This window comes from Pan troglodytes, chromosome 9 (genome assembly GCF_028858775.2).
Source record: "Pan troglodytes isolate AG18354 chromosome 9, NHGRI_mPanTro3-v2.0_pri, whole genome shotgun sequence".
Classification (NCBI taxonomy): domain Eukaryota; kingdom Metazoa; phylum Chordata; class Mammalia; order Primates; family Hominidae; genus Pan; species Pan troglodytes.
The window spans coordinates 63,009,684-63,032,711 of NC_072407.2; the positions used below are offsets into that span (position 1 = coordinate 63,009,684).

At 49.1% G+C, this 23,028-nt stretch overlaps 1 protein-coding gene across 10 annotated transcripts; it reads left to right on the forward strand.

The window, feature by feature from the left end:
• The first annotated feature begins 1,078 nt into the window (after positions 1-1,078).
• Positions 1,079-21,030, forward strand: MS4A15 (membrane spanning 4-domains A15). Of its 10 annotated transcripts, XR_010147555.1 has the most exons (8): positions 7,529-7,606; positions 7,759-8,189; positions 11,820-11,942; positions 15,580-15,636; positions 15,727-16,047; positions 17,681-17,773; positions 18,126-18,239; positions 19,902-21,030. XR_010147555.1 is itself a non-coding variant. In XM_009460433.5 (7 exons), the coding sequence occupies exons 2-7, from the start codon at positions 7,965-7,967 to the stop codon at positions 20,010-20,012; spliced, it is 723 nt and encodes a 240-aa protein (XP_009458708.5). In that variant the 5' UTR covers positions 1,079-1,289; positions 7,951-7,964; the 3' UTR covers positions 20,013-21,030. The 10 variants fall into 10 exon arrangements, 9 of the variants coding, with proteins under 9 accessions (XP_009458708.5, XP_003313085.5, XP_063640183.1 ...); XM_009460433.5 differs by lacking the exons at positions 7,529-7,606; positions 15,727-16,047 and adding an exon at positions 1,079-1,289 and having other exon boundaries at positions 7,951-8,189; XM_003313037.6 differs by lacking the exons at positions 7,529-7,606; positions 15,727-16,047 and adding an exon at positions 1,098-1,289 and having other exon boundaries at positions 7,937-8,189.
• Positions 21,031-23,028: the final 1,998 nt, after the last annotated feature.

Genomic DNA, 23,028 nt, shown 5'->3' on the forward strand with positions numbered 1-23,028 from the left:
CCCTTAATGCCAGCAGATTCTTATCCTGTGTTTTCTCAGCCATCTCCTTGGAGGTGCCTCCAGTCACTGAAAACCTTGCTCAAGAGCCTATGTGTCCTTTTCCCTCTATTTCTCTGCATAGGGTCCAACGCTGTCCCTTGCCCCCTTTGTTCACCAATATAGGTCAGACCTATCACAAAATAAATGGCACAGAGGCTTCCTGAAGACACACATATTTTGAGCACAGAACAGTGAGGCTGAGCCCTTATCAGCCGAGAGCGCTTGCAGAACCACAGAGAATCTGCTGCACAATCTGCAAGCTGGCGCTCTCCCAAGCATGCATAGTAGGTCTCAGAGCACTGGGAAGCAATGCACATCCACGGTCCATTGTAAGTCACTGGCTTAGATATGTTATATTTAACAAAACATCTCAGCCGCATCGTGTTATAACAAGTCACGTTGTAAGGGATGGATTTTATCAAGTTGGTGTGTGTTTCCCACCAAACTCTATGAGATTGGTATTATCCCTATTTCACAGGTAAGGAAACTGAGGCAGAGGGGTGACGCTCTTGTTCCTGTGCCTCACAGTAACCAGAGGAGCCAGAATTCAAACCCTGGCTTCTATCTCAGACCCTTACACTGAACTGGTAAACTCCTCACACACCCATGCCAACAAGAAGGATGACTGTTTTCGAACTCATTGTATAATCTGGCAGATTCATCACTCTGTTGTTTCCTGGTAAGCTCGTCTCCTGACACCTGGGTTAATGGGTGCTTTTTCCCAAAGTGTTTGCCCAGGCCAGCCACACCTAAAGTGTTGGGGTACATGGCAACATATCCAAGCTTATGTACGTGGCATTTGAGGTCGGGGCATGGAAAAATACGGAGGCACTGTGTGTATGTTATTTGTGCATAAGAATGTAACTCCTTGGCTCTAAAAACAGGACAAGGAGTGAAGTGTGTCATAAGGAACGCTGAAAACAGCCTCCTAAGAATGTGGTTTGAGAGCTTTTGCAAGGCCGCAGGTGTCTCATGACCCCACCTCAAAAAGCCATCTAGCGGATGTTTGTGGTTTAACAAGCCCTTTCAATAAATACTTGGCGGACAGATGCTGGGGCAGGCTCTCACAAGGGCGGGCTCTCAGAAGAGCTGCCCCCACCCCCTCTCCCAGACCCCTTCAGCTGAAATTGTCTAAGAACTCATTCTTGGCGTTCACTGCAAGCTATAAGCTCTGCAAGTGGTGACCCCGACGTGATCGCCTTGAAGTTACGCGTGAAGGAGGAAAACTCATCAATTTTCGGAGAATCCCGGTAAGGGACAGTCCTGACTCCCGTCAGGAGGATGGGACCCACGCGTAAAATATCAGGGGTTGGATTATCATAGGTCAAGAAATGACCAAAGAACAGAAAGTGTTTTTTAAAAACAGTGCGACAGCTACTTAAGGCTAACCAGTGCACTGCAGAGCCTGGAGCTCTACACAACGCTATGATCTTAATTCGGCAGGAATGCCCTTGGTTTCCTGATCAAGGAACCTTAGACTTGAGTTATGGAGCAGGTAGGTCACTGCCTGAAAACAGGATATGAGCAAGGTCATTTTACTGAGGTTATTGTTTTGACCACCTGGGCGCTGATACACTCGGTGTTGTATCCTCTTTATCTGCCAGATTGCAGTGGGTCAGACCGCCCGTCTTCTCTGCCTGAAGGGAATTCAGGAGGTTTAAAGGAGAAGGAAGAACAGGAACCAACCAGGACAGCGGGAGGCGGGCGGGGGGTCCTCTCTCTACTTCATTCCCTTCTGTAGGGCATAAGGAGGATATTTTTTTCTAGTGATGATGAGGACGGACCGGAGCCTTTTCCTCCCCCTATAGAAAAGCCATTGCCCTCTTTTCCTCCACCCTTAAAGGGACCTGTATTCTTTGGCCCCGTTCAGGCAATGGCGCCTCCCATCCCCCTTGAGGAGACTGGAGGCCGCCCAAGAGATGGTTCTTGGATAAGACCTCCAGTCAGTGAATATCTATGTGATCGGGTGGCCGCGTCCTCAACGCCGACTCCTCGTCAAACTTCCTTAGTAGAGGGGTGCCTCCAAGAGGGACTTAGGAAGGGAGACTCTGAGGCGCTTTTTGGCGCATTCCCTGTTATTGTTCAAAACAACAGGAGATGGCATGAGAGTTTGCCTTTTACTGTCTTTAAAGAGTTAAAGAAAAGTATCCGTGAAAACAGTGTACATTCACCGTTTACGAAGGAGGTGATTGAGGCTCTGGGAAATGGCTATAAGATGACTCCACATGATTGGAAAACTTTGGTAAAAGTTTTGGTTTCAGCTGCAGAATATACTGTGTGGTGGAGTGAGTACAGTGATTTAGCCATGCAGCAGTCCTTGCAAAATTTGGATAATAATATCCCGATACAACTTGATATGCTATTGGGAACAGGGCCTTTTGCTTCAGCTCAGACTCAGGGTCAAGCAGGTGGCCATCTATTTCTTCAATGCTCACAGTTAGCAATACAAACATAAAAAAAAAAATCCCGTAAGACAATCCCAGGGTTCCTTTATAACAGTTAAACAGGGTGCCACAGAAACATACATTAAATTTATCAACCGACTGCAAGCTGCAATTGAAAAACAGGTACCCCATCCTAAAGCTACCAAACTTCTTATGTTACAATTGGCTTTTGAAAAAGCAAATAAGGATTGTCAGACAGCAATAACTCCAGTCTAAGCCACTGCCACTGAAATCAGTGTGTTTATTAAAGCATGCCAAAATATAGGCACTACAACTCATCTGACTCAAACTTTTGCTGCAATAATGACCAGAACCACATATTATAATTGTGACCTAACCAGGCATATGGCAAAAAGAACCCTGCTACTGTTTTCCTACCTTTAAGCAAAAAACAATTTCATACTCTTCTAGCTTGTGCTCTTGATTGGCAAATCGCAATAGCTGACTTTATTGGTAATATCAGCTTTCATTTACCAGCCTCTAAGCTCCTGAACTTTTTACAAACTGTGCCTGTTAAATTTGTATCAATTGTTGTTTCTGAGCCCTTGCTTCATGCCACTACTGTCTTTACAGATGGTTTAGGAAAAACTGGAAGAGCAGCTACAGTGTGGCAATATGCCATGCAGAAATGGCAGCACAAAATCCAGGAACTTTTTAAAACTACGCAACAGGCAGAGTTAGGTGCCCTGATATTGGCCTTACAAACTTTTCCTCACCAAGACATAAACATAGTTAGTGATTCCGCTTATGCGGTGTGTAGTATTACTCATTTAGATCTTGCACATGTGAAGGACGTTACTAATGAACCCCTACTAGCTTTGTTTCTCGCAGCGTTAAGAGCTCCTCTGTGCCCATCATTGTGGGGAAAAGAAAGAGAGATCAGACTGTTACTGTGCCTATGTAGAAAAGGAAGACAAAAGAAACTCCATTTTGATCTGTACAAAGAAAAATTGTTATGCTTTGAGACGCTGTTAACCTGTAACTTTAGCCCCAACCCTGTGCTCACAGAAACATGTGCTGTATTGAATCAAGGTTTAAGGGATTTAGGGCTGTGCAGGATGTGCCTTGTTAACTATATGTTTGCAGACAGTATGCTTGGTAAAAGTTATCGCCATTCTCCATTCTCTATTAACCAGGGACACGATGCACTGCGGAAAGCCGCAGGGACCTCTGCCCAAGAAAGCCTGGGTATTGTCCAAGGTTTCCCCCGACTGAGACAGCCCGAGATATGGCCTCGTGGGATTGGAAAGACCTTACCATCCCCTAGCCCGACACCCGTAAAGGGTCTGTGCTGAGGAGGATTAGTAAAAGAGGAAGGCCTCTTTGTGGTTGAGATAAGAGGAAGGCCTCTGTTTCCCACATGTCCCTGGGAATGGAATGTCTCGGTGTAAAGCCGACTATTCGTTCTATTCTGAGATAGGAGAAAACTGCCCTGTGGCTGGAGGCGAGATATGCTGGCAGCAATACTGCTCTGTTACTCTTTACTAACTGAGATGTTTGGGTAAAGAGAAACATAAATCTAGCCTACGTGCACATCTGGGCACAGTACCTTCCCTTGAACTTATTTATGACGCAGATTCCCTTGCTCACATGTTTTCCTGCTGACCTTCTCCCCACCATCACCCTGTTCACCCTGTTCTTCTGCCGCACCCCCCATGCCAAGATAGTGAAAATAGTAATCAATAAACCCTGAGGGAACTCGGAGACCGGCGCCGGTGCAGTTCCTCGCATGCTGAGTGTGCCGGACCCCTGGGCCCACTGTTCTTTCTCTGTACTTTGTGTCTTATTTCTTTTCTCAGTATCTTGTCTCCACCTGACGAGAAATACCCACAGGTATGGAGGGGCAAGCCCCCTTCGATCATCACCCTCTTTACATCACACATATTCACTCTCATTCTGGGCTACCTGGTCCCTTATCAGAAGGGAACACTCGAGCTAATGCTCTGGTACACACACAGATGTGGTTTGCAGACTCTCCTGCTTTTTTGCGAGTTCAAGCTGATCATGCTTTTTTCCATCAGAACGCCTGCAGTCTTAAACAACAGTTTCATTTAACACTTGCTCAAGCTCACATGATTATTAAAACTTATCCTGATTGCCAATGGCATTCTCTTTCCCCTTTTTCCTTAGGACTTGGTGCCAACCCACGAGGTCTGGTGCCTAATGCTATCTGGCAAACTGATGTTACTCAGTATCCACCCTTTGGACGTTTTAAATCTCTCCACGTTACTGTGGACACTTATATAGACCTAATACATGCTATCCCCCATGCCGGAGAAAAAACTAAAGATGCAGTTGCTCATTTGTTTGAATCTATTATGACTCCAGGCCTTCCACAAACTGTAAAACTGATAATGGCCCCTGCTATCTTAGTGCTCACTTTGGCTATGCATTGTAACTTTGGCAATAAGATCAACATACAACACCAGACTGGGATTCTCTGTAACTCAACCGGTCAGGCCATTATTAAACAAGCTCATCAAACTCGTAAAGTATATCTTAATAAACAAAAAAGGGGGAATATCGGGCCCTCTTCTCGAGAACAGGACCTGTCATTGGACAATCGACTGACAACGACGGTGATGACTCAGAAGGCACCTGACATTACCTGGGGACAGCTAAAGAAATTGGAATAACAGGAAACTATCCGGCTTGCAGGCATAGAAGCCTCTGTAACTGCAGAGAATCAGTTTCCTATGTATCTGGGGGTAATTGGGAAAACTTCTGAGAAAGTAAGACGACATAGATGTTGGGGTGGCTGGTAATTCTTGTCCTTTGCCAAGTGGGATCACCTCAAGAACATGTTTACTGGAGTCATGTTCTAAATCCCCCTGTTTTTAATGTTATTTCATGGTGGGATGCTGACCTGCCTTTGTCATCTAATGATACTTCTTGGACAAGAGGTCGATGGATGCCCCTGTCTTACCCTTCAGTGGAAAATTTGGGATGGATTAAACTTAGTAACTCCTTGGTTGTATTGTCTAGTAATCCCCCTCTTTGTTTTTCCACAATAGCACATGCTAAGTGTGTTACTCTTATTCTTCAGGAGTATCTTTACTATCAGCCTAAAAGGGATGCTAAGCTTGCAAACTTGACCTTTATTTCTGCTATTACCACTAATCTTACTGAGGTCTCTAATGAAGCTACACAAGTGCCTGATCTTCCTATATGCCGTCTGAGTAGGGACTGGCAATATAAGTTTGAGGCCATTCAGTGGTCTCCATCCAGACAGCCTGCGCCATGTCAAGGGCCTCTGTTTGATAATGGCACCTTACTTGATTGGAGTCCCCATGGTTATCTTATGTCTGCAAATCAGACTATTGGATCTGGGAGTCCCCAATAAGTCTATCACCTGGTCAGAGTACAGGCTTTCAGGACCAATATTACAACTAAAAGGGAAACAAGCTTTAAGCCCTGCTCATACCCAAATTTGGAGATTAGAACTTCCTTTTTTCGAATGGGTTCTTTCACATGATGAGTATATTACTAGCAGTGGCAATTATACCCTCTGTTTCCATAATAATGTTACTGACACAGTTGTGATTTGTACTACACACTCATATACTTTTGTTTGGGCAAAGTGTTCCTAATATAGAGCAGAATCGATCCTTTTATAGTAGTAAAGTCTCTTCCAGTAGTTAGTATGCTACATGCCTGTCTCATCGAAATGTTACATAGTTAAATATAACCTATGTCATGATCTTAAAATGGCGTGCAGAATTTTGGCTGCCTGTAAATTTAACCTGGAGCTGGGAAGGAGATTCAACCCTGCAGCTGTTTAGAAAAGCACTGTCTCATACTCAGAAAAAAAGATTTCTGGCCACTTTAATTGCTTTTTTAGTCTCAGCTACTATTATATTAGCAACTGCTGCTACTGCAGCTGTTTTTCTAACAAAATCTATTCACACAGCTTCAGTGGTGAACCACATGGTATATAATGTAACCCATAAATTTCAAAGACAGGTAAATATTAATCAAACTACTCTGTCTCACCTGGAGGCTCTTAAAGCCGCTGTTGAATGGCTGGGGGATCAGCAGCAGGCATTCATTACCCATCAACATTTATATTGTAATTGGCAATATAATTCTATCTATGTCACACCTCTGCCATATAATAGCTCCCAATATGCTTGGGAGAGAGTGAAAACACACCTGCAAGAGGCTTATCACAATCATTAGTCTTCTCAAATTCCCACTCTTAAGTGTAAATTTAAAAAACAACTTAAAAAATGGTCACAGCAATTATAAACAAATACCCTTCAACAATTATAAAAAGGCTTTCAATAGTTAAACCCAAACACTTAGTTATCTGGGTTAAACATACACATTTGGGTAACGGCCAATATACTTATTCTTTTTTGTATTTGTTTGCTAGGTATGTACAAATGGCTCTGTGCTGTCACTCAGTGCATCTATAACCAAGAAAAAGCAATAAAAGCTTACCTCGCTTTAAATAACCAACATACTCTAAAAATTAAAGAAGGGGGAGATGTTGAGGGTGCACGGCAACATATCCAAGCTTATGTACATGGCATTTGAGGTCGGGGCATGGAAAAATACTGAGGCACTCTGTGTATGTTATTTATGCATGAGAATGTAACTCGTTGACCCTAAAAACAGGACAAGGATTGAGGTGTGTAATAAGGAACGCTGAAAACAGCCTCCTAAGAAGGTGGTTTGAGAGCTTTTACAAGGTCATAGGTGTCTCATGACCCTCAAAAAGCCATCTAGTGGATGTTTGTGGTTTAACAAGCTCTTTCAATAAATACTTGGCGGACAGATGCTGGGGTGGACTCTCTCAGAAGAGCTCCCCGCCACCCCTGCTCGAGGCCCACTCAGCTGGAATTGTCTAAGAACTCATTCTTGGCGTTCACTGCAAGCTATAAACTCTGCATAAAGTTTCCATATCTACACATTTCTTGGCTACATCAATGGTAATTGCTTGGGTGGCCAAATAGAAAGCTTCCCACAGCAGGTGGGAAGTTCCCATACCCAGGGGAATTATTGACGCTAGCTCAGTAGTTGAGAGCTGAGAGGCAGGAAGTGGCAGTGAGTCCTGGTCTAGGAGTGAAGAAACCGGTACTCTAGCTAAGCTCTACCTTGCACTAGCTGTGTGTCCTTAGGTAAGTCACTTGCCCTTTCTGGGAAAAGAAGGGCATTTAAATATACACTCCTCCAAAAGGAGCTTTCCACATAATATAGCTCAGAGATTAAGAGCAAGGCCTCTGAAACCAGAGAGACTAGAATTCAAATCTCAGTCTTACCCCACCTACAGGCCGTTGACCTCAGACATCTTTCACTTCTCTGAGTCTCCGCTTCCCCAGCTTTGATGAGAGCGTTTGGGGCCATCCTGGCAGGGCTGCAGTAAGCAAGGGAAGTAGGCACGTTGCTTATCAACTAAAAAGCTTTATGCACATGGGTGACAATCATCATTGCCATTATTATCTCCCAAGCCTTTGTTTTCCAGGCTCTCTCAGCACGATGTCTGCAGCTCCCGCCAGCAATGGAGTGTTTGTTGTCATCCCGCCAAACAATGCCAGTGGCCTCTGCCCACCTCCAGCCATTCTGCCCACATCCATGTGCCAACCTCCAGGGATTATGCAGTTTGAGGAGCCACCGCTGGGGGCACAGACACCAAGGGCCACACAGCCACCTGACTTGCAGCCCGTGGAGACATTCCTGACAGGAGAGCCCAAAGTTTTGGGGGTAAGAACAGCCTCTCTGCACAACCTGAGGCAGGTAGTGAGTATCCCAGCACCGGAACATTCATGCATGTTTTGGAGAGGGGAGAAGGCAGTTAACAAATATGTAGTAATGACTCAAAGATTCAGCCATGCACCAGGTAGACAAGCACCCTTCCCGCATAAAGTTCACAGAGAGTAAACCAGTAAACAAATGACTCAGAAACCTCCAAAGAGAGAAGTAAGGTTGAAAATGATGACTAGGGCTAAGGGGAATACTAGCGAGGGTAGGTGGAAACTTCTCTCTGGGGAGATGACATTTAAGCCCAAACCTGGCTGTTAGATTGAAGCCAGCCAAGGGAATAGCTAGTGGAAGGGCTGGAGAGGGAGGGCTCACCAGGTAGAGTGCAAAGGCCTTGGGAATGAGTGTGGCTGTTAAAGGAAGAGGTGGAAGCTCGCCATAGCTGGAATGTAATGAGCAAAGGAAAGGGGGAGATGAGATGGAATGAAAGTGGTAGATGAAAGTCAGCCCTGATAGAGCTGAAGGCACATGAAGGATTTCAATCTCAGATGGCCTTGAGCTATTGGTCTCAATAAAATACTGAAGTCATAAAATATTAGGTAGAGATAGAAAGATACATACACACATTTGCACGTGTGTGTGTATACATGTAGCGTTAAAAAGAAAAGCTTTAGGCCAGGTGAGGTGGCTTACGCCTGTAATCCCAGCACTTTGGGAGGCCGAGGCAGGCAGATCATGAAGTCAGGAGATCAAGACCAACCTGGCCAACATGGTGAAACCCCGTCTCTACTAGAAATACAAAAATTAGCTGGGTATGGAGCTGTGTGCCTGTAGTCCCAGCTACTCGGGAGGCTGAGGCAGGAGAATTGCTTGAACCCGGGAGGTGGAGGTTGCAGTGAGCTGCGATCATGCCACTGCACTCCAGCCTGGGTGACAGTGTGAGACCCCATCTCAAAAAAAAAAAAAGAAAAAGAAAAGCTTTAAACAAATTAAATTTAGCAGAGTTTATGTGAGCTAAGAATAATTCAGGAATCTGGCAGCACTCAAAACCAGAAGAGGTTCAGAGAGCTCCATCCAGCTGTGTGAGCAGTAAGCTCTTATAGGCCAAACACAGAAGTGAAGTAGAGAAATCTCCCGATCAGCTGCAGCTAGGTGTCTGCCTTATTTGGGCATGATGTCATGAGGCATTTGCCTTATTTGGGCATGATGTCATGAGGCATTTGCCTTATTTGGGCATAGTCTGATCAGTTGGCTGAAGCTGTTTGTCATTAGCTGAAACCCAGCTATCTGTTACAAAAATATACTCCTAGGTTAGGTTTCAGTGTGTTTATGTACTGGTTGGGTTGCAGTTTGTTATGTAGGAACTCAAATTATGGAGACAGGCTAAAGGCCGCCTGCTATTTTAATTATATACACACATATGTAGATTCTTCAGTATGTTCCTTGGCCTCAGTTTCTCCAAGTAGAAGATGAAAGCATAGATTAAGCAATGGTGATGATGATGAAGGTGAAGATGATGACAGCTCTTACTTATGAAGCATCTCTGAGAGGTGCACGTACTGTGCCGGGGACTTTGCATGCATCATCTCACTAGATTCTCAGCACCACCTTGTAAGAAGGGGATCATCGTTCCTGTTGGACAGATTACGAAACTGAGGTTTCTTAAGACTAAGTCATTTGCCTAAGGCCACACAGCTAATAAATGGCATCCTGTAAACGAGGGATGGCTGACCCTAAAGTTCTACTTTCAACCCCTCTGCTTTGTGGTGTCCAGGACCTCTGGCTCAATCATGCTGGAATTCTATCCTAATAGCTGCACCACATCCATTGGTGCAGAGGGGGACTGACTGGGGGCACAGACACCAAGGGCCACACAGCCACTGACTTGTGGCCCATGGAGACAGTGGACAAAGAGGGGGTCAACAATTGCTGGAATTTCGAAGCCTCAAAGCAGACCCTGGGAACCAGAGCTCTCCCCCTCCAAAAAAAAAAAAAAATTGATGAGACAAACAAACTGCTGAAAAGCACAAAAAAGTGGAAAATACAAATAAGAGTTATGGAATGCCACCCACTAAGAATACCACTGCAGACTTAGCTGGCCTGCCGCCTCATAGCTGGGACACTTCGGGCAAGTTACTGAACATCTCTGACCTTCAGTTTCCTCATCTCCAAAATCAGGATAATAATAACCTACCTCTGGCCAGGCGCAGTGGCCCACGCCTGTAATCCCAGCACTTTGGGAGGCCAAGATGGGTGGATCACCTGAGGTCAGGAGTTCGAGACCAGCCTGGCCAACATGGTGAAACCCCGTTTGTACTAAAAGTACAAAAATTAGCCAGGTGTGGTGGCAGGCACCTGTAATCCCCACTACTCAGGAGGCTGAGGCAGGAGAATCACCTAAACCTGGGAGGCAGAGTTTGCAGTGAGCTGAGATGGTGCCATTGCACTCCAGCCTGGGCAACAAGAGTGAAACTCCTTCTCAAAAATAATAATAATAATAGTAATAACCTACCTCTTCTCATTAGGATTAAATGAGACCACATCTGTAAAACCCCCAGCACAGTGCTTAGCATAGACAGGCATTCAATAAGCGGCAGCTGGTGTTTCCCAAGGCATAATGGCAGTAGCTGTGGTGGTCTATCCACAGGGGAAAGATCTAAGGAAGGGGAGCAACGCTGGCGACTTGGACACCATGCCATGCTGTGCCCTGTGAGGACACTGAAAAGATGAAAGACGTATAGCTGAAGAGAAAAAGAAGCTGAAGATTCAGGGGCTCATGTCCATGAATATCCAAATACTTGGCACTCATGTTAGAAAGAAATATATATTCCACGTGATGCTGACATGACAATTCTAGTTGTTCCCAGTCAGAACTGCCCATAAAAGGACCATGCTGGTTTGGGTAGTGGTGAGTACTGGTCACTGGAGTCCCCGTGAAAGTCACGGAGCCGGAAGTGGCTCCTGGGCTCCCAGGGCTGGATTCCAGCGGTCTTCAACATCTCTTTCCACTCAGTTCCGGAATTCAATAGTTACCCAAAACGTTGCAATGTTTCTGCTATTTGGCAGACCTTACTAGAAGCTCACACTTGGGAAAACCATCCCACTTCTGGGCATAGACTAGTAGGGTGCTGGTAAACCAACTCTTAGAAAGAGAAAAAATCCCACTGGAGATTTCAGCAGGCTGAGAGGCAGCTGCTGCACAGGGCTGGGACGATCAGTGATGGACACGGAAATTGTGTGATGGACGCTGCAGATTGACAGGGTGGTGGGAGATGAGGAAGGGCAAGGTGAGGCATGCGGTGCAGGGAATGTTGGGCCATTGAACCGAGTCCTGAGAAAGCCAGGTAGGGAGGGACACAGCGATGCTTGAGATCCATGGATCAGAGCAGAAAGCAGGAGGCAGGCTGGCTGAGAGAGCTGTGCTTTGTGGGTCCCGTAGGCTGCGGGGAACTAGCTTTCTCCTTAAAAGTGTCTATTGGTTTCTGTAATAATATCGCCTCTAAAGAACAGAATCTGAGTTTCTTTCCCAGTCGCCAACAAGCTGGAGGGCAGGGCCAGCCACGCTCTCCGCGGGGCCGGCAGGGGGCGGTGTGGAACAGGGCCCGCAGCACTGAGCCTCGGGGCTTCCGGCAGACGGTGCAGATCCTCATCGGCCTCATCCACCTGAGCTTTGGCAGCGTGCTGCTCATGGTTCGCCGCGGCCACGTGGGCATCTTCTTCACCGAGGGCGGCGTCCCCTTCTGGGGAGGAGCCTGCGTGAGTGCCGGGGCCATGGAGAGGGAGGGTGGGGGATGCTGCCCAGGCTCACCTCTCCCCCACGCGCCCACCCCCACCATCCTCCTGGGCACAGCCTCTCCTAGGTGGGGGCCTGGAGGCACTTCCTAGAAGAACTAGAGTCTAAATCTAACTCCTTGCCGGAAACGCTCACCATAAACTTGAGCCTGACCCCACCCCTGAGGATCAAAAGCTCCCAGCAAACAGCCAGAGAAGCTGCCAAAAAGGACGGGAAAGGCGGGGCACGGTGGCTCATGCCTGTAATCCCAGCACTTTGGGAGGCCGAGGCAGGCAGATCACTTGAGGTCAGGAGTTGGAGACCAGCCTGACCAACATGGTGATACCCCGTCTCTACTAAAAATACAAAAATTAGCCGGGCATGGTGGTACATGCCTGTAATCCCAGCTACTTGGGAGGCTGAGGCAGGTGAATCGCTTTAACCCGGGAGGCGGAGGTTGCAGTGAGCTGAGATCTTGCCACTGCACTCCAGCCTGGGCAACAGAGCAAGACTCCATCTCAAAAAGAAAAAAAAAGGGATGGAGGGCATCAGGGCTGGGTCCAAACCACCTGCACTGCCCAGATCCTAAGCCTCACCCTGCAACCAAACCCCTCCTGCAGAAACCCTCTAGCTCCCTGAGTTGGGTCCCAGCCCTCCAGGAGCTCTGTCCCCTGGGAGTCCAACCAGCTCTGAAGCCCCTGAGCCCATTCCTTTGACCTACTTCCGGCCAAACTGGCCACTCACCCATGCCGGAAAACAGGCAGGTGAGTCCTTGTCACTGCCAACGTTAAAGGGCACTTGAGTGTATACCGTGAACCTTGGTGTTTGCACCCCCATCAATACATCACCAGAGCCTCCAGCCGCCCCAAGGAAGCACAGGCCTCAGGGTCAGGTCAACGGGGTCTGAATCTCAGCTTCACCGCATGTTAAGATGGAGTCCCTTGGGCATGTCACTGAATCTCGAGACTCAACTTCCTCATCTAAAACTTGGGCTCATAGATCTGGCCCTGCCTACCTCATAGTTTGCAGAGGAAATCGAGAGATAATGTGCATGGTGAGTGGATTACTAACGCTAAAATTCTGCACCAAATGGTGACTGTTGAGCAAGTCCCTTTTTCGAGAGAAAGCCAGAGATTTGCATAAAAGGGGTCTCCATTGTGTGAGTGTTGGTTCCAGAACCGAGGCACAGTGACTTTCTTCCCCTGCCCAGGCTGCCTCCAGCAAGAGCACAAAATCCACCAGAATGGGGTTCAGGGAGGACAAAGTGGCTGACACATCACAACCAGATCAGGATGGTCACCTGGCCATCCTTGGGGACAAGCTCTGGCGCTTTGAATGGTCCCCCTGACCTGAAGGTGGAGGAAAATTTTGCAATTGGGAGAACCCATGGGGAGAAATCACAACAGGAAGAAACAAAGGGGTCACTTTCCCCTCTGAGCCCCCTCCTGCCAGGCTTTATCACAAATATGCCCAGTAAAGCTTCAAAAATGGGAGAAGGAACAAAAGCAAAAACTTGATTTTCAATCTCAGGAGACATGAGCGTCAGGAGATCCTGGCAGGACACCTGTGAGCTCCAACATTTAATCACTGTGTTGGATCTTCACATCACTGATGTCTGGGGACCCCTGAAAGTACAGGGGTATTATGTGCATTTTTCTAGAAAGCAGGCTCATAGCTTTTCTTGAAGGCTCAAAGAAGACCTTAGTTGAAAATTCCCAGAATTCCAGGATGGTGGATGACTTGGAAGGAAAGAGGCAGTCAGCCGGCATGCGGGTGCAGCCAGGCCTCCTTCTCTATATGAACCTGGGCAAGTTGCTGCCTGTCTCTGGGGCTTGACTTTCTCATCAATAAGACATCATGCCTGTCTCCAGCCCAGAGAGCCGGATTCTAAACCCAGCTGCCCTCTTGACAACTCCGCTTGATGCTGAAAAGGCAACTCAGTATATCAAAATGAAACTCTTGATTCCTGCCATAGGCTTGTCCCCAGCCCTATCCCTCCTATCACCTCCTCATCTCAGCAAATGGCACCTCCAGCCACCCAACTGCCAAAGCTAAACATATCCCAAGAATTGTCCTAGAGTCTTCTTTCCCTGCTGCGCATCCACCCCAGCAGCAGGTCGCGCCGGATCGCCCTCCAGAGCATAGCCTGAGTGTGTCCGCTTCTTCCCACCCCCATGGCCACCATGCTGAGCTACACCTGCTTGAGACCTGTAGGGACTCCTTCCTGGTCCTCTGTCTCCGTGTCACCCCAGGGCCTCCTCCACCCACCGCTGACCCTGCGGTCTCCCCAGCATGGCAGCTGAGTGCCCCCTGCAAATTGCAGACCTGCTAAGCTGCAGGCCCAGAGTGGCGCAGCGCTGCTCAGCTCCACCCTCTCAGCTCAGCAGACGCAGGGCCAGCCCCACCTCAGTGTGTCAGGCGACTGCCAAGTACATAGGTGCCATGATGCAGGTCCCTGGGCTATCCTTATGGATAGCCTCGTGCCTGGCTGTTGTCATCCCAGCTCACAGAGACAACCCTGACACCCACCCAACCTCGAGTAGCCCCAGTGACCGCTATGACTTCATCACAGCTCTTAGCACCACTGTCTGTACTTTTCTTCACTGTTTGCTAAGTGTCAGTCTTCCCCAATTAGAATATAAGTTCCGGCCGGGCACGGTGGCTGATGACTGTAATCCCAGCACTTTGGGAGGCCTAGTCAGGTGGATCACGAGGTCAGGAGTTCAAGACCAGCCTGACCAATATGGTGAAACCCCATCTCTACTAAAAATACTAAAATTAGCTGGGTGTGGTGGCGGGCGTCTGTAGTCCCAGCTACTTGGGAGGCTGGGGCAGGAGAATCACTTGAACCCGGGAGGCGGAGGTTGCAGTGAGCCGAGATCATGCCACTGCACTCCAGCCTGTGTGACAGAGCAAGACTCCATCTTAGAAAATAAAATAAAATTAAAAAAAGCTCCTTGAGGGCAGAGATCTGGTCTGCCTTATTCAACTCTGTTATGTTCCTGGCACATAACTGCCACTCAGAAAATATTTGGTTTTTCTGTTTTTTGTTTTGAGACAGAGTCTCACTCTGTCCCCCAGGCTGGAGTGCAGTGGCACTATCTTGGCTCACTGCAACCTCCGCCTCCCAGGTTCAAGTGATTCTTGCTCCTTAGCCTCCCGAGTAGCTGGGATTACAGGTGCACGCCACTCTGCCCAGCTCATTTTTGTATTTTTAGTAGAGACTGGAGTTTCACCATGTTGGCCAGGCTGGTCTTGAACTCTTGACTTCAAGAGATCCTCCCACCTCGGCCTCCCAAACTTCTGGGATTACAGGCATGAGCTCACTCAGTTCAGCCTCACTCAGTAAATGTTTGATGAGTGAATGTTTGAAGGAACAATGCCTTCCCCATGAGGCCCTGATGATACGACGTCAATGAAAACACTCACCTTGTAAGCCACAGCCCTAGTTCTCTGGACAGGGGACACCCCTGCCGAGAGACCCCAAGGTGCCTGCCTGGCAGAGAAAGTGGCATCAGGAGGCTGTTGTCTCTCCCTGGCACCTCTTGACAGATCCCAAGCAGGGTCTGCCCTGCCCAGGGTCCTGGCTGAGGCCTCACCTGGTCCCCTCTCCCCATACAGTTCATCATCTCCGGATCCCTCTCAGTGGCAGCCAAGAAGAACCACACCAGTTGCCTGGTGAGTGTGAACAGGGGGACCCAGGGGCGGGGATGAAGCCACAGCTAAATCTCACTCTACCCTGCCCCTCCCATCCACTCACTCCTTCAGCTCATTCCCCAGCACTTCAGGGGACCTGCAAAGTGCCAGGGGAGGGGCACCACCCAGGCAGACCAGACGCAGACTGTGCATGTCCAGGAGAAGAAGACAGGGATACTCTTTCAATACACAAGCCAGGGTGGAAAGTGAGGTCCATGCTCATGGTCATTCCGAGAAAGGAAAGATGCCAGAAGATCTCCTGTAAGAGTCCTGCTGGGCCTTGGTGAGCAGAGAGGACTTAGAAATACCACAGGGAAAGCTGGAGAATGCACGGAGGAGTGTGGGCAGGGTCGCCACTGAAACCACGCCTGGCTCCATCCAACGAAGGCAAAGGTAGGAGAAGGAAAGTGGAAAGAAATTAGACAGAGAGATTTAATCCCATCATGGGGCTGGATTGTGGAAGGCTTGGTACCTTCTGCAGGCACTGGGAGGCGATGGAGGCTTTGAACAGGAGGGTATGAGCTTTATGTCAGGCTCAGAGAACACGGCAATGAAGATCATGAACATGGCAGCGAAGGTCATGAACATAGCAGTGAAGGTCATGGCATTTACCTTCTGGTGCCTTGTAGACACCCGTAAAGCAAACTAACAAAGATAGTTGCCAAGCATGAGAAGTGCTGAAAGGAAGCAGGCAGGATAATATGAGTCATTCTAAGCTCAGCTGGGACGGTCTGGAGTCCCTGAGCAGGTATCACGGAACCGAGTCTTCACAGTTCAGAGGGCAACAACCATGGAAGAGCCCGGTCGGGAAACGCCATGGCTGGACAGGGGACCAGAGTGCCGGACCATCACAGGCAAGGGGTGGGCCGAGAGGGAGAGGCCGGGGAGGTGACTCAGAGCCTAAATGCCAAGTTCAGGATTTGTTTTAAGGACAATGAGAGACCACAGAGGCTTCAGCAGGGGATTCCTTGCCCTGTTTCCATACTTGAGAGGTATCCCAGGTGCTGGGCAGAGAATGGGTTGTGGAGGGGCAGGACTAGAAGCGAGGACTCTCCGGACCAAACCCAGTGTCCCCCAGGCCGTGAGCTCCAGGAGGACAAGACCTGACTTACTCTCTCCTGGACTCACAGCACTTTGCATAGTGCCTGGCATGCAGTAGGTGCTCAATAAAAGCTTTTGGCTTAATCAATTAATGGATTTCTTGTGAGGCTGTTCTGATCTCAATGACCTCCTGATTGCCATTTAAAAAGAAGAATCAGGGGTCTTTAAACCTGAAGAGGTCCTAGAGTCCCCAGCCCACCCATGAATGTTTCCCCTTGGGGCAGTTTAACCAGAAGGCTCCAGCTACGGGTCACGAGACCGTCAGGTTCGGGCTGCAGGGGGATGGTGACCCCTGGGTGGCTGCCTGGACCACCCCAGCAGTCACTTGCCCTGCACGCTGTTTAGACCCTGGAGTCCTAGGCCTCTCAGCCCACCCAGACTTCAGACCTTCAGCTCCTGCCTCTCCTGTCTCCCCTGCCTGGTGCCCCACCAGTGTCTGCAGTGCCTCACTCCGCCAGCCGCTTCCTGGAACCTCATGGAAATGAACTCAACCCCTCTCCCAACCAGGCCTCAGTGTCCACAGCAAAGGGCCTCCCCCAACCCATGCCCCTGAGCAGGCCTCAGCTGCAGCTTCTCCTGCGAGGTGCTGGGCCTGGGGGTGAGGGAGCCACAGTACGGGGTAGGCTGGAGGCTGCAAACTCCACCCAGAAAGGCTGTAAAGGAGGTGGTGCCCTTCTCCCTAGCAGCTTCCAAGAAGATGAGAGAAGGAAAGAGAGACAACAAGACCTCCTCCCGAGGTCCCAGGGGAGGAGAAGAGAAAAGGGGAGCAGTCAATGAGAACACAGCTGCGTGCAGGGTGGTGTGGCCACTGCCTCCTTGGCTGTGGGAGGCAGCGTGCTGGGGGCTGGGCAGCTGAGCCACAGCCCCTGCCTTTTCTCCTTCTCTTTGCCTATTCCCTCTGCTCCTGTCTCTCTGCTCTCTGCAGGTGAGGAGCAGCCTGGGCACCAACATCCTCAGCGTCATGGCGGCCTTTGCTGGGACAGCCATTCTGCTCATGGAGTTTGGTGTTACTAACCGGGTGCGTTGTCAGATGGCCCTCGGGGTGGGAAAACTTGGAAAATGATGCAGCCATGTCCAGGAGGGTAGGGAAGTGAGAGTTTGCAGCGCCAGGACGTTGGCAGGGCCTGCCAGTCCCTATAGACCCCATGAATCCATGGATCCTCTGAGCCTTCCCCAAGATAGGCATCAGAAGGAGCAAGGAGGCAGCCTGCAGGGTGAAGGGGAGGGTGCAGGACTGGCGGCAGGGGGACTGGCTCCAGGCACAGCTCTGCTCCCAACTAGCCGCGTGACCTTGGGCAAGTGGTTCTCACTCGGGGGACCCCCTTACTCTAGAACTCTGGGCTCACCTTTCTGTGGGTTTTGGTCCCCAGGATGTAGACAGGGGCTATCTGGCCGTGCTTACTATCTTCACTGTCCTGGAGTTCTTCACAGCGGTCATTGCCACGCACTTCGGGTGCCAAGCCATCCATGCCCAGGCCAGTGCAGTGAGTACCCCCACCCCCACCCTCACGTCCACTAAACCTGAGCTGAGCCTGTGTGGAAGGCAGTTGGCTGGGAGCGCGCTCTGCCTCCAGACCCCTCCCTCTGCACTCTGGGAAGCAATAAGAAGAGACAGCGCTAGGAAGGGTGTCCCATCCATGTCAGGGGGCCCAAAGAAGTCTTTGGGCTGGGCATGGTGACTCACACCCATAACCCCAGCACTTTGAAAAATGAGATGGGAGGATCTCTTGAGCCCTGGAGTTTGAGACAAGCCTGGGCAACATAAAAAGATCCTATCGCTACAAAAAAAAATGTATTTTTAATTAGCCACGTGTGGTGGTACATGCCTGTACTCCTAGCTAGTTGGGAGGCTGAGGCAGGAGGATCGCTTGAGCCCAGGAGGTTGAGGCTGCAGTGAGCTATGATCACACCACTGCCCTTCAGCCTGGGTGACAGAGGAAGGCTGTCTCTAAAACCAAAACAAAACCAAAGACGTCTTCGCAGGTCAGTGAAGACAGGACTGCTCTCCCCGTGGCACTGGGTGCACCAGCACCCACAGGGCCACTGCTCTGTGCAGCCCCACAGGCAGCCTTGCAGAATAGAAGGCCCAGGCTCAGGGCATGGGGGCAGTGCTGCACCCAGAGGAGTGAGACTTTTTGGAGTTCCCAGGCCACATGGGAGACAGGGGCATCAGGGAGGGCAGCATGATAGAGATGGAAATTAAGCTTTGATTGCCAAAAAAAATGGAGGACAGTGATGACAGAAAGGGGCTGGAGGGAGTGTTCAAGGCAGGGGAACCAGTTGGAGCAAAGGCTGCCTCAGGCAGGCAAATGCAGGCCACAGGGTGGGGTGCCCTTGGCAGGTGCACGATGGGATGCATTGAGGGTGAGGGGATTGAAGGTCTGAGCAGGGGAGTGAGCTGGTTCAGGGAAATCAGTCAAGAGGATTTGTCCAGTGCCGGAAGGTGGAGAGGGTGGACAAGCGGGGCTCGAGGCCAGGAAGCTGCAAGGAGGCTGGTGCCACGGTGCAGGCAAGAGAGAGCGAAGTCCTGAACCAGGCCAGGGCAGTCGGGAGAGAAAGAACAGCAGAGCCGGACGTGGTGGCTCATGCCTGTAACCCCAGCACTTTGGGAGGCCGAGGCAGGCGGATCATCTGAGGTCAGGAGTTCAAGACCAGCCTGGCCAACATGATGAAACCCCGTCTCTACTAAAAATACAAAAGATTACCTGGGCATGGTGGCAGGTGCCTGTAATCCCAGCTACTCGGGAGGCTGAGGCAGGAGAATAGCTTGAACCCAAGAGGCGGAGGTTGCAGTGAGCCGAGATCACGCCATTGCACTCCAGCCTGGGCAACAAGAGCAAAACTCTGTCTCAAAAAAAAAAAAGAAAAAAGAAAAGAAAAAAAAGAACAGCAGAACGTTAGTGCCTGGAGAAATGGGACTTTTGTCTGTTTTGTTCACTGCTGTACTCCCAATGCCTGGATCATAGCTGGCCCCAGTAAATGTTGTTTGAAATATTGGTTGCACGGAGAGCCCTGAGCATGTGATTCAGACTTGCGGAATTCAGTATCAGGGCGCTGTTCTCAGATTACCCACAAGGGGGCACTATTGAACCACTACCCTGAAGCTCCAGCGTCCTCCACGACGCTCAGTGCTGTTTTCTTTGCAGCCTGTGATCTTCCTGCCAAACGCCTTCAGCGCAGACTTCAACATCCCCAGCCCGGCAGCCTCTGCGCCCCCTGCCTATGACAATGTGGCATATGCCCAAGGAGTCGTCTGAGTAGCAGATGTGGCACCTGCGGGTGGAGTCCAGCCTTTTCCCTCTGGGCCCAGCCTCTCCCCACCCCCACCTTGTTCATCAGGGGCCAGCCCCATCCCAGCTGCCCTCCCTCACCACATCCACACATACTCCGGCATCTGAGTGAAGTGTCCCCAGGGACATCTCTCCCACACTTACCCCAGTGCTTTCTTGCTAAAAGACACCCGGCTGACGTCAGGGGTGTGTGTCCTTCAGCTCCCTGAGCCCTGTCACCCTTCCAGGACACCCACCTTGTGCATCTAAGCATTTCTCTGCTCATTGGGGAAATCCTGGCCTCATTGGAGACTCAGGTTCGAGGCCTGCCCTGACCCTCGGGCCTCGGGAAGGTCAGAGAGCCCGGAATCCTCCAGAATGGAAGAGTCTGACTCTGGCATTCCACAGAGGTGCCGATACCAGGCCAAGGCCTCACAGCAGGGTAGTGGCCTGGCCGCAGGTCTCCTGGCCCCAAGATCAGCTCTGTCCTTTGTCATCTGTTGCCACATCCATGGAACTCAGGTTTCCTATTTGGAAACTAGAGTGTTGAACCAGATAAGGTTCATCAGGCCCTTCCAACTCCCCAGGCTCCCTGAAGTCCTGGGTCTAGGCCAGGCATTGTCCCCCTGCTTCCTGGAAACCCTCATTTTCCTTGTCTGTAATATGAAGTCAGCATTGGCCCCGCCCCCCACCCCCTACCATCTCCCAAGGGAGGGGAGGTTGCAGGGGAGAGCTGCCGCCAGCCCACTCCTGAGGCACCACCACAGTCAGCATCGACAGGGGCACAGCAGTGGCAGTTTGGGACCTCCCTGTGCCTCTCAGCACTCCCTTCCCCACCCCCATAGCCCAAGGACAAGGCTACCACAGAAGGTTACCACGGGACCTGGGCTTCGTCTCCAGGGGACAAGGAGACACTGTCAGCCTGGTGTTCACCAGGCCTGGTAGATGAGATGGCTTGTCTCATCCACACCACAGAAGGAAATAAACCATGTGGCTTAAATTTTGAGCTGGTCTTGTTGCAATGACTTTTTCTTTTTAACCTCAGGGGCTTCCAAGGGTCATCCCATGTTTATCAGAGGACCTGGGTAACTATCCCACTGTCACAAAAGGGCACCTCTGGGTGCCTCGCTCTGTGTGGTGTAATCCTTACACTTACTCTGTCCCCATCTCGGTTCAAACAAACATGCCTTCATATCCCCACTCCACAACTAAGGACACTGAAGCTTAAAGGTGTTAAATTATATGCCCAAGGCCACCGAGCTAGTTAGGAGCAAAACTGGGATCCAAACCTAGTTCCATGTGACATCAGAGTCCGTGTTCTCATCACTTGGTCTCCCCTTAGTACAAACCTAAGTGCTTCCCACCAACCCCTTTTCCTCCTTCCTTCTGTTTCTTCATCCCCAAAACTAAGGCAGGGCTGCATTCCTCAACACACTCACTTCTTCTTCACCCAACAAACTCCCCCTCCTCCTTTAAGGCCCTATTTAAATGTTGCCCCTTCTGTGAAGTCTTCCCAAAGGAAGGGTGGTCCACGTGGTAGCTAAGTGCCGTGACCACAACACTGGAATGAGGGTGGGGCAAGGGAGGTGCCATTCAAGGGGACATTCACTCTCAGGATCATGCCAGTGCAGAGTTGGTGTAAGGGGTACAACAAGCTTTGGCTTTTACAATCAAGAAAGGAGACTCGAGGATTTAGAGCTTTGAGTTTAAGATCATGAAGTATAGAGTTGGAGGAAATGTACTTGAAGATTTAGGACCAGTTTTCTTGCCATATAAAGGAGACTAGAGACATTTCAGAACTGAGGGGAGGAGTTGGGGGAGAGAGAGGGAGAAAAAGAGAGAGGTTAGCCCCAAGCTGGGATTGCTTCCCTCTCTCCTCTGCTGACCAAATCCCTCAGGAAGTGTGTAGGCCAAAAACCACAGGTCCATTAAGAGGAATTAGAGACTACAAGGTCACTAGAGATGTCCCATATTCAGACAGCATGGAGCCACAACATAAAGATGGCTGGGGACTGTGCCTGGTGACACAATAGTCCTGCATTCCCATGTAGTGTATCAGTCCAAGCGTGAGAAAGCTCCCTGTGTTTCCTGAGCTGGCCAGTGGCCAGATGTGCAATGTGGATTACGTGAGACTATAACTTTATAACAAATATGAGCAGCAAATAAGAGTGGGGACAGTGGCCACCACTGAGAGACCAGCAAGGACAAACTATACCTCAGCAGAGGCTAGCAAGGACAGATGAGGGCTAAGGGCTTATGGAGTGGAAGTCATTGGAAGTGACTGAGTTATCCTCAATTGGCAAAATTAAGTTTTCTACCACTACTGAGAGTAAATGGGAGGTAGAGATATAATTTCTGTGAAAAAGAACGCTGAGAACTACAAAATGTTACTAAGAGAAATTAACAAAGATCTAAGTCAATGAAACGATATCCTATGTTCATGAACTGAGAAGCTCAAGTTTGTTAAAATGGCATTGATTTTCAAAATTTATCTATAAATTCAATATGATTCCATTCAAAATTTTAGCAGTTTATTTTGGGGAAATTGACAAGTCAATTCTAAAATTCATATGGAAATTCAAAGGATCTTAAAAAATACAAGAAAACTTAAAGACAAAGTTGGAGGATTTAAACAACCTGATTTCAAGATTTACTACTTAGCAATAATTTAGACAGCATAGTTTTAGCACAAAAATAGACAAAAAGACCAATGGAATAAAATAGAGAGAGCTCAGAAACAGACCCTCACATACAGTCCTTTGATCTATGGCAAAGACACCCATAATTAAGTGGATAAATGACGTTCTTTTTAATCAATGGTGCTGAAGCAATTAGATATTGGCATAGAAAAAAATGCACCTTAATTCCTACCTCACACCGTACATAAAAATTAATTCAGGATGAGTCACAGATCTAAATTTTATAACAAAGCAAGCTTCTAAGAGAAAACATAGGAAAATATTATTTGGGGATAAGCAAAGATTTACTAAACTAGAAATGCAAA